This window comes from Talpa occidentalis, unplaced genomic scaffold (assembly GCF_014898055.3).
Source record: "Talpa occidentalis isolate TD23 unplaced genomic scaffold, MPIMG_talOcc4v2.1 talOcc4.11, whole genome shotgun sequence".
Classification (NCBI taxonomy): Eukaryota; Metazoa; Chordata; class Mammalia; order Eulipotyphla; family Talpidae; genus Talpa; species Talpa occidentalis.
Window position 1 is genome coordinate 36,035,511 of NW_023601104.1, and position 12,161 is coordinate 36,047,671.

Genomic DNA, 12,161 nt, shown 5'->3' on the forward strand with positions numbered 1-12,161 from the left:
ATAGCCAAGCAAGAATATGGCTATTGAAAGATCTTACTATTCGTCCAAAACCCCTCCCTCACCCTTCCTCACCAATGCTTACTCAGACTCTCTTATTCAAAGTTAACTATCATTCTAACTTCTAGCACCATTGATAAGATTGACCTGTTTATCAATATTATATAAATAGAATCATACAATATATAATCTTTTCATTGGCTTTTTAAAAAACTCAACATCATTTTCAGAGTTAAGTCTGTGTTACAGGATGCAGCTAAAGTTCATTTATTTTAACTGCTGTATGACAAAGGCTGTGGAACACTACATTCACTCATTTATGCACTATGACTGCTAACTCAATGTAACAACAGAGTTAAGACCATATGGTCCAAAAAACTTAACAGACTTGTTTATCTGGTCCTTTAAAGTTTGCGAAAATCTGCTCCAGAGATAAAGATCTGCAACTTATATGTACAACAGAAATCACATGAAAGGCTTGTTAAAATAGATGACTGGGTCCTAAGTCCAGAATTGCTAAATAAGTACGGGTAGGGTAAGGTATATTTGCATTTCTGACAAGCTTCTAGTGATGTTGATGCTATCAGTAGGAGTGGGGAAAGAGCAACATTTTGAGAACCAATGCTGTGGAATATTTATATTAAATTTATTCACCCATTCTACCACTGATAGACATCATAACTACTTCCAATTTTTGGCCATTAAAAATAATGTGATCATAAACATTTCTGCACGAATCTTTTGGTATACATTTGTCTACATTTTCAGAGGGAAAACAGAGGCTTAGCTACACATATATAACCTCAGTAGATACTGACAAACGGCTTTCTAAAGTGCAACTTAGGCACCCACCATCAGTTTAGGGGACTTTCTATTGCTCAGTATCTCTTTAATAATTGTATCATCAGTCTTTTTCATTTTAGTCAGACTGGTGAATGTCCAAGGGTGTCACATTTCCCTGATGACTATTAAGTACAAAAATAATTTCTTATATTAACTGCCCATACAGATGGCGTCATATGCTTATGTTCATGTTATAAACTTTTAGGTACTATTCTTACCTTTTCTCAATCTTAGAGGAAAAGCATTCAGTCTATTTCCACTAAATATAATATTTGTAATATTCTTTATCACGAAGTCCCCTTCTATATCTAGTTACTGAGAATTATTTTTCTTAACATGGATACGTAACTATCAAATACTTTGATACTCTGTTGAGATCACCATGCATTTTTTTTTCATCATCTTTGATGTGGTAATAGATGAGATAAACAATTGATGATTAAGATGCCACATATACCTGGAAAGAAATCCACTTAGTTCTGATGTATTATCCTGTTAACTACATCTTGCTGGATTTAATTTGCTAATAGTTGTTTAGAATGTTTAAATCTATATTAATGAGTGAAACTAGCCTTAATTTCCACGTCTGATAATATCGTTGACAGATTTGGTTATCAATGTTAATCCTAGCCCCCTAAAATGCATGGATAATTGTTTGCTTTTTTTCTCTATTCCACCAAACTGTTTATATTAAACTGATATTGCTTCTTTCAATGTTGGTAGAATTCACCAGTGGTGCCATCTTGGTTTACAATGTTCTTTATGGAAAAGTTCTGATTAAATATTCAATTTCTTCAATAGTTACAGAATTAGATACTTCTGTGTCAGTTTTGCAAAGTTGTTTTTTAAATAAGTCTACTTATGGGCATAAAATTGTGGATTATGTCATATTATCTTTTTACTAAATGTAAGATCCACATTGATGTGCTCTTTACCACTGGACTTGTGGTTATTTATATTCCTCTCTCTATCCTGGATTAATTTCAAGAGAGGCTAGTTATTTACTTTTGGCTGTGTTGATCCTCTCCCATGGCATGTTTGTTTTCACTTTCATTTAATTTCCTCTTTTATCTTCATTTCCTTCTTTCTACTTTCCATTGATTCAGTTTGGAATATTTTTACAATTTGTTGTGAGGGATACTTAAATCACTGCTTTTCAATGATTTAAAATCTTTTAACAGCTATAAAAATTTCCTCTAAGTACACCTTTGGTCACATCCCACAGATTTTAGTATGTGACTTATTAAGTTCAATATATTTTCTAATCTTTTCAATTTCTAGACTATTTAGAAATACATTTCTTAATTTTTAGTTATATAAGTATTTTTCAGTTATCTTTTCATTATGGTATTGAAATATGTGTGATTCTAATCCTTTGAAATATAACCCATCTTATGACCCAGTATATGAACAAATTTAACAAATTTGCATTATCTATACATATCAAATAAGCATTTACTTTAAAATTTTTCTAGGGCCTCCCCGGTGGCGCAGAGGGTTGAGCGCAGCACTATGAAGCTGTCCGCGGCCTCTGCAGCGCTTATTCGATTCCTGGCTGGGGAGAAACCCATATGGCTTGGCAGACCTCTCCTGTCTCGCCCGCTGCTCCCCTCAGCAGTGTCTTCGGTCCATCTGCCTGTTCTGCTCCCCATTCTGTCTCTGGTGAATCCTCTCACCCTCCCGCACATCTGGCCTGTACCCCAGTTTTTGTATAAAAAATGATTTTTTTTAAAAATAATAAAAAAAATTTCTATATCTTATTTGATATAGGCATCAGGCCTGACCAAAAGAGCAGGAAGACTGGATGCCTACAAAAGCATTCACCCTACATTAAATCTTTTCTATCTTCACTGATTTTTTGGATGCTTAGTCTTTCAGGTATTCAGCAAGATATGTTAAGACATTCCATTATAATTGCAAGTATGTTTCTTTTTGAGTTTTATTAAATTTTTGTTTTATATTTTTTGGTAGTATTATCAACTATTTATAAAATACTTAATGAACTGATCCTTTTAGCATTAACAATTATTTCTTTTTATCTATAGTAAAGCTTAAACTATGATATTACTACAGCTATAGTAGATCTTCTTTTAAAGTTTGCTCAATCTTTTTCCATCCTTTGATTTTTAAACTTTCTGAATGTTTATATTTAATGCTCTTACATGCAGTGATTTAGTTTTGTTTTCTACCCGGTCTGACAATCTTGGTTTCTTCTTGGAGCAATCTGCTCATATTTAATGGAATCACTGATATTAGTGGGGTTAAACTGCCATCTCGCTATTTGCTATTTGCCCTTTTGGATTGCTAAAGTTGTTTATACTTTATTTACTCCCTGTTATATTAAGTTGACTTTTACATTCCTTTATAACTTTGTGGTTATCCCGGAGATCACAACACTGATACTTTTCAACATCTAAGAGAGAAAAATATTCCATGACTCACCATTTAATACAAAGATCTCAGAAGACCTTAAATTCCATGTACTCCTTTCCTTACTTAAGACCTACTGTACTCATGTATTTTAGTTCTACCTAAAATTTAAACCACAAAGGTATTTTAATCTCTGATTTAGTTAAATTCATTTAGATTTGCCTAATCTTTTACAATGTTCATTGTTCTTCATTCTTTCCTGCATTTCTGACTACAATGGAGTTATAATTTAAGCTGCTGCCCAAATAACATGCTTCATTTTTAAGGAAAATACTCCACTGTATTCTGGCATCCATTCTGTCTCCCCATACTGTGACCCACTGTGTCTGCTAGTCTTATTGCTGCTTTTTTTTTTAAAACTGCTTCCTCACCCCTATCCCCACCCTACGCTACATCTCAGATATTTTTTACTATATTGGTGTCTTTGTATTTATCATGCTTTGGATTCTTAAAGAGTTTCTCAAATGTGTATTATTTGGATTTTTTGTTCTATGTTTTGGAAAATATTCAATCATTATCTTTTGTTTTGTTTTAATCATAGCTTTTCAAATATGGCTTCTATTCTATTCTCTCTTTCTCTCACACATAACTTTCCACAATTCCTACAATACATTGTTTAACCTTTTCCTTATGATCCATGTCTCCTACTATTAATATTTTCCTTATTTACCTTTATTCATCTTCTAGACTATCTTTAAAATCACTGTCTCCTAAACTGTATCTGTTAAAAAACTATCACTGTGTTCTTAATCTCACTTTAGTTCTAGATTTTAAAGTTTTTAGATTTTCCTAAAGTTGAGATTGCTTTATAAGTTTGTAGTTCCTTAATAAAAATATTGCTTTTTAAAAAAATTTCCTGAAAAGTATTGGTAGTTTCAAATTCATATTTGATAATATCATTATCCAAATTCCCCTATGGTACTGTCTTGTTTCTCTTTTGTTTGTACTCGCGCTACTTTGCCTCCTTTATCTTTTTTTTTTTTTCCAAACTGAGTGCTAAATCCTGTACATGGAAAATCACAGAGGTACTTTCAGCACTAGAATAATCTCTTCCTCCATAGGAGACTAAATTTGCTCTTGGCAGTAGCTAAGAGCACTAGTAATTCTACACTATTTTAACCCAATCAGAAACTGAGATGGTTTTAAACTGGGCTTCAGCCTCTATGATTCCTAATATATTTCTGATTTAACTCCTAAGATGTAAACCTCCAGGGCTTCAGCCTAAAGTCTGTGGGAGCTGCTAAATCCTCCTCCTTGCTCTTGAATCTGGATTAAAGAACCTCTTCAGGGCCTCCTCAGTGGCACAGCGGGTTGAGGGCAGCGCTGTGAAGCTGTCTGCTGCCTCTGCAGTGCAGGTTCCATCCCGCCAGCTGGCGAGAATCCCACATGGCACAACAGACCTCTCCTTTCTCACCCGCTGCTCCCCTCAGCAGTAGATTTCAGTTATCTGCCTGTTCTGCTCCATGCTCTGTCTCTGGTGAATCCTCTCACCCTCCCACACACCTCTGGCCTATACCCCAGCTCTTGTATAAAAATAAATTTTAAAAAAAGATCTTTAAAAATAAATAAAACTCTAATTTAAACCAAAAAAACAAAAACCTCTTTAGGGCCCCCCTGGTGGTGCAAGAGGCTGAGCACAGCACTATGAAGCAATCCACAGCCTCTGCAGCACAAGTTCAAACTCTGGCCGGTCAGGGAGCAACCAAGATGGCAAGGCAGACCTCTCCTGACTCAACCACTGCTCCCTCAGCAGTGCATTTCAGTCAGTCTGCCTGTTCTGTTCCCTACTCTGTCTCTGGAGAATTCCCTGACCCCCTGCATCTCTGGCCTGTACCCCAGCTCTTGTATGCATAAATAAATAAATCTTTTTTTAAAAAAAAAAACAACTCTCTTCACTATCTCAGACTCTCAAGTCTGGTTCTTTCAGAATCAACAACCTTCTACCAGAATATAGAATGTTTTCCAGGAACAAATACTAGGATAAATGCAATGAATTTCTTTCTTACACATCCAAGTCCCATAAAACTTCACTTATTTGCATGTATTCCAGCGCCTTCAATTTTTTTTTAGGTATTCTCCATGTCAAGGTTGGTCAAAATTTCCTAGTCTGTTCACTGGAAGTTGGACAGGACAGACAAAAGAAAAACTCACTAAATTAGGAATTCCTCAAATAAGATCCCTACAACTCTAAATTTTCTATCTTCAATGTCTAGCCCAGATGCCTGACAAATTTTTCAATTTACTGATGAATCAATGACCTGAAGGATAATTCTGAGCAAGTAAAGGAAGATGAAAGTAGTACAAATGACAACAGAAAATATATTTTCCAATGACAGAGATCTGTTCTGGTTTATTTCTTATTTCACATTATCTCTGCTAATACCCTGATACCAGATTTAATCACGTACCCACACTACTTCAAGTGGCTCACAAATTGTCTCCTTTCCTCCAGTTCACCTCTCTTTAGTCCATCTTCCATACTTGTGAGTTCTCTGTAAGTACACTTCAAAAAGCTCCTCATTCTCTAACAGAAAATTTTAATAGTCCCTGTACTGCATATAAATCTACTTGACCCTAGGCTATTTCATCAAACTTATCTCCCTTCCTGTATTTTAGACATATTGAAGTATCATCAGTTCATCTGAAGTACCATACTATTTTATGACTTACAGTTTTAAGGATATTGTTACCTCTGCCTAAAATAGCTTTTCTCCACTGACAATCTGGTTAGCTCAATTTACAATTTAAAAAATAATCCAAAATCATCCCCTGGAAATATACCTCTCCAGACTTTCAATAAATTCTAATATATTCCATCCTTTCTATCACTACTTTACTTTATACATGATACTGGCACTTATCCTCCATGGTAATTACTACATCCCATGTGTATGTACTATTTTTGGAAAAATTTGGAGGTGGAATTTAGTAATCAAGATTTTAAAATATATTGGACCTACCCAAAAGTGCAGCGGGTTGAACGCAGCGCTGTGAGGCTGTCCACAGCCTCTGCAGTGCAGGCTGGATTTCTGGCTGGCCAGGGAGATACCCACATGGCGCAGCAGACCTCTCCTGTCTCTTCCACTGCTCCTCTCAGCAGTGTTTTAGGTCTGTCTGCCTGTTCTGCTCCCCGCTCTGTCTCTGGTGAATTCTCTCACCCTCCCGGGCTTCTGGCCTATACCCCAGGTCTTATATAAATAAATAAATCTTAAAAAAAAAAATTTTTTAAATATATCCTCCAAAAGATGCTTTGATAAGTTTTTATCTTTATCCTCTTTTTCAAAAAAATTTTTTTTTAATTTCAAAAATTGGCTTGATTTCTTATTCACTATTTTCCTTGAATCAAATATGAATACTGCTACTCCTGGCTAATGTCATCATACATAATATGAAAATCAGGGCTATAATGTAAACCTGTTAATGACTTCAAATGTATTTCTTATTCAAATGACACCAATTCTCATATTAAGTACCAGATACACAAATAAACAAAACAGTAATAGTTAAACTACCTAAAATGTTTTTTCCCCAATACATCCCCAATAAATGTGGGATACCAGGAAGAGAAAAAAAAATAGAATAAAATAGATGAACAGATGGCAAAAAAAATGAAGTCTCTAAAATTTCCATAAATTACATCAAAAGCATCCCCATTATATAAATTACAGAAGCAAATACTGAAATTTGAAAGCAAAACCAGATAGACCTTACAATCTGTCTTCTGCGCCACAATTCCTTTATACTGTTTAAAACTGTGATATTCAGAGTAGCAAATAAATGAGTAAACCATAAGTAGTTTTGAAGACATCTTCTATGAACTATAAGGCTTTATTTTTAAAAATAATGTATTTTAGGGCAAGGCATTTCTTGTGACTTCTCCATGACTAATCTACACATCTAGTAAAAGAAAGAATAATTTCAGTTCACAATTAGAGAACATCTTTCTTCTTTAAGCAATTTAACCACTCTTCTCTTTAATGACCCAAAAAGCAATTGATGCTTTGCTACATAGAAGATAGCCAATAAAGTGCATTCCTCCACCCCTCTAATACATATAACCATTTTGAGATAAAAAAATATTATTTTAGCATGATATATTTAAAATAGCACCAGACTGAGTCAAGATCAGTCTCAGCTCAGTTTTTGCTTAAAAAAATTAGGGTATTAAAGGTTTAACTACTAGCTTTGGCATCCTATAAAACTGTATAAAAATAGTGCCTGCCTGTAAATATTGCATAAAAAATAGGTAATATTACAATAAATAATACTATCTTTTAACAGTTCCATTGGAGTCTAGCTAAAAGGTTTATGTTATAAGTTTAAGCATTCATCAAGACAGCCAGGATTAATACTGCTTATGTTTCTGTTAACCAGCTCGTTAAGCAATATAAAGGTTTTTTTTATTTATATATTTTTTTAACATCATTCTTCATTTTTGTACAATGTGTGCTTTCTCTTCTCAGTTATAGTCCCCGTGAAATTCCTCACCACCAATTCTCTTCCCACCGCTGTTTTGATCTTACTCCCTTCTCTCTCCCTGCAGAATATAAAGATGTTTTAAGCTAGGACAGAAAGCAACAAAGACAGGAAAGTGGGTTTGTGGGGGGTTTTTTGTTTGTTTTGCATTGTAGATCTCCTGTGGTCTTTCTTTTTATTTCTTCACTATTTTCCTTGAATCAAATATGAACACTGCTACTCCTGGCTAATGTCATCATATATAATATGAAAATCAGGGCAATAATGTAAATCTGTTACTGACTTCAAACTTGACTTGCCCATATATTTTTTTGACCTTTTATTAACCCTAACTAATTCTCATGGAAACTGAAGGCTTGCCTGCTTTAAACTAAATTAATTTCTGCTTATTATAAGAAATAACTAGTTATACATTTCAGTCCCTCTATGTTGCCTGTTTCCTTTAATCCACACTGAGTTGACACAATATCCTATTAATGACTCCTCTACCCTATCTTGGAACTAAGAGCCCAAAGTAATGAAACAAGTATACTTAGCATTACCCACAGTGACAAAGACCCATGGCAACAATTAAAAATCAACAATACCAGCAGAAAACCAAAGCAAACCCATGTGTCTTTTCATCCAAAGATGCACTCAACCAAGCACTTATTAAATCTACCTGGGGCCTATTAAAAAAGAAGTTGATACTGTATGACATGGCTCAAAAAATATGCTCAAAATAGCTATTTGCTTACAAATGGCTGGTATAAGACCATAATATCTCTAATGAAACACAAGATTTAAAATACTGGTCATGGCTATGATTCAAAATTTATGTGTGTGTGCATTTTTTTGAAGTTGGGAGGGTAGAGAATTTGTGAGGAGAGCAAAGAGACATGCATTTAGGAACTTACTTGCTCCAATTTAAAGATATGCTGATTAAAGTAATGTTGTAAACGTTCATTAGCAAAATTAATACAAAACTGTTCAAAGCTGTTATTTTCATAATCTTCAAACCCAAAAATATCAAGAACACCAATAGACAAAGTCTGCAAAACAGGGAGGAAAACTGTGGTTAAAAATTATGTTCAAATGCATTCAATGGCTGTCTACGATACAAATAACAAAATGCTCAAAGTTCTTCTGTAACAACAGAGAGCCAGTATTCAAACAAAATATATCACAAATAGATAGCATTTAGTCTTCTTCATCTTTTTATTTTTATCCTAAGTATAAAAATATACAAAAAATTTTAACATATAAAATGTGTTGATTAGAGGTTAATTCAGTGAAGACAGTTACTCCTGGATATGCCTGGTTATTTCCAAGATGATCATGTAATTTTTCTTATTTTGACTTCTATATCCCTATAATATTCTGCTTCAAGAGTCAGGCTGGCAAGTATGTTTAATCAGCCTTGTGCAAGCTAAGAATTAAACTAGGTACCAAAGTGATGGACTTCTTGAAGTTAAATGTTTTTAAATTTTTATCAAAAACATGTACAAGGTTTATGTTAAAAAACTTTAAAAGGGATTATAAAGAAAAAAATAACAATCTCTTCTTCATCCTTAATTTCTACTCCCTAAACTCAACACTCAAATCCTTTAGCTGTTTAATATGGAATAGTACAGTATACAAACACTTACACTCCTATTTAATATTTTACGTCTAGAAATTATTTTCTAACTACTTAAAATGGAGGGTAGGGATTCAGTTCTAATACCCCCCAAACCAATAATCTTCTCATTCTTCAAATACAGTTGTATGACAACTTTAGTGAAATGAAAACAATTTTTCTCAATGCTGCTAAGAGAGATACTGGGCAAACTGATGCAATACATGATAAATGGAAAGAGATTTCTTTTTCAGTTTTCACTAGCAGTATTTTCCTAATTCTACTGACCAAAATTCTAAGCCCTTGTGAAAATAAAGACCTTCAAAAATAAGATTATTTGGTAAATTAGATTACAATTAATTTTCTCACTGTGGGCTTACTCAAGCCATGAAACGTTAACGTAAACAAGTTTATACTGAAGACAGAGAAAATTAAGTAATAAAAATGATATATCTAATCAATTCGAAAAGATGGATCATTCTATAAACACTATTAGGAAATAAAAATGGGTTTAAAATGATTTAAATATCTGAGGTTAAAAGAGGGTAAGGAAAGGGAAAAGGAGATAAAAGGGATGATGAACTGGAAAAATAAATTAAAAAGGAAAAATCAACATGTTGCCAAATTAGATGATTAATAAATAGGTGGTAAATAGTAAGTATTTAACATTGTATTGAATAGATAATTATATTGTAAAAGTAGGAGTCTATTATAAATAAATATGCTGAAGAGTCATCTATCAAAACTAATAGTAAAAATACTATTGAACATATAACTGTTCTGAAAATAAATGCTAGAAATATTGCTGGTTGAACTCTGAAAAGATCAAATAAGCTAAAACTTTTCTTATAAAGACAGAAACCTACACTATTGATATTTCTATAAATACAAACGATGCAGAGACAATAAATATATAGATTACAAATGCTGTAGCTTAGTAGGATGACTTGACATTCAAAGAAAAACAATTATAAAAAAATAAAAGTACAAAAAAAGCAAATTAGTTTTTATATAGTTACTTTACTTTCAAAGAGTTACCTACAGTGAATAAACGAAAATGTCATTCTTTGAAATGTGAGATATAAAGAAGTAAATGTTAAGATCTAAATAAATAAATAAATAAGATTATTTAAATAGCTAAAATCTGTCATATTAAAAAAATCATCCCAATTGGGGAAAAAATTAAATTCTACAAGTATGAGAATAAGTATTTTATAATACTGTACTGGGAGAGGCGTTACTACGCAAGAAAAGTAAACAAAACCCAGGGGGGAAAATGACAGAAATAACTGCACAAGAATTTAAAACATATAAGCCCAAAAACACATAGCATAATCAAATCTACCGTCAGGAGAAAATATTTAGAACATATATCAAAGTGAGTCTCTGCAATATTCACAATAAATGACTCCTAGAAATGACTCCTAGAAAGGAATACCCAAAAGAAAAAATGAGCATTAAGTAGTAAAAATATACAAAGAAATAATAAAAAGAAATCAAACAGTAGAGAAAACATGACAACCAGCAAATCTACCATTTAAAACACTGGCAATAAAATGGGATAGTCCCCCTTTATCAGAATAGCAGATGAAAATACTGTTAAAATCCCATGTGAGTAAAGGTGTAGGAAAATAGGCACTTTTATACAGTGCTGGTGGAACTGTAGTCTTTTTGAAGAGAAATTTAGTGTAGCTACCAAAATTTTAAAATATACATATCCTTAAATACAGCAATTCCATTTTGAGAATTTTATTCTAGAGAAATGTACAGAAAAATAAATGAAAGATGATTTGTTACGGCATGATCTGCAACAAAATGGCTATATTTTTAATGGGGAAATTTACATACTAAATAATACTACAAGATTGTTAAAAATAATAAGGTCAAGATACATTTCAAACATAACATGTTAAAAAATACAAGTTAAAAAAATACAAATAACAATTCTTAAAAGCGACTCTGAATTCAGCGTACATCAACAGGAATGTAAATTCACAGAGGGGGGAAAAGGTCTGAAAACACAAGAACAATATTTCCCATGAATAGATACTGGCCAAATTGACTTAATAAGTGATAAATAGTAAGAGATTTTAACTCTAATAGTATTTCACCAATTCTGCTAATTCTAAGCACTTGTGAAAATTATGACCTTCAAAAATAAGACAATAAGGAAGAAACACCAGGGAATACAGATAAAAAAACAATTCTTTCTTATTACTCTATATAGTTCTGTGCTTTTAAATTTTATGCATTAACCATTTTATTACAACAGCTTACAGGGAGACATAAATAATAACCCAATGTATATATCTACCTTGGTATTTTGTTCCAGATCTTTACTATTCAAAAGTGCATGATTAATCCGAAAAACTATCCAATCAAACAGGGCACTATATAAAGACTTAGCCATAGAATTCCTCACTGTCACAGCCTGGGGGAAAGAAGAAGGAAAGAAAAAAAAAAGTTAGGAGCACAAGTGAAACTGGTTGAAATAATTTTCCTAAAACAGTGCATTTTGCTCTCATTCATCCAAGAAAGCTAGCTTATTAGTATGCTGAATTAGAAAATAATTTTCTCTCAATATAAATAGTATATATTGAAATTTGCCACAGATACTTATTAGTTTAGTCCAATTCAGAGAATCAAGGCTAAAAATAAGGAAAACAAGATGTAGGTTCAAAACATTTTTATTGCAAATTAAAATACATATTTCATGTAGTAAAGAAGATATAACAGGAAGTTTATAAACAAATGAACCTTGCCAGTTAAAGCAGGAAAGAGTATGCCAGGCATGAGAACAAATCTGTGAGCAAAAACA

General features: G+C 32.8%; 1 protein-coding gene across 11 annotated transcripts in view; it reads right to left on the bottom strand.

The window, feature by feature from the left end:
- MYO9A (myosin IXA) overlaps positions 1–12,161 on the bottom strand; it is a 191,763-nt gene that overhangs the window by 106,771 nt on the left and 72,831 nt on the right. For all 11 annotated transcript variants that reach the window (XM_054688553.1, XM_054688550.1, XM_037502853.1 and 8 more), the window contains exons 10-11: positions 11,658–11,774; positions 8,643–8,777 (exon numbers count right to left, since the gene is read on the bottom strand). In XM_054688553.1, the coding sequence (XP_054544528.1) occupies positions 8,643–8,777; positions 11,658–11,774 (252 nt within the window). The remainder of the gene's footprint in view (positions 1–8,642; positions 8,778–11,657; positions 11,775–12,161) is intronic.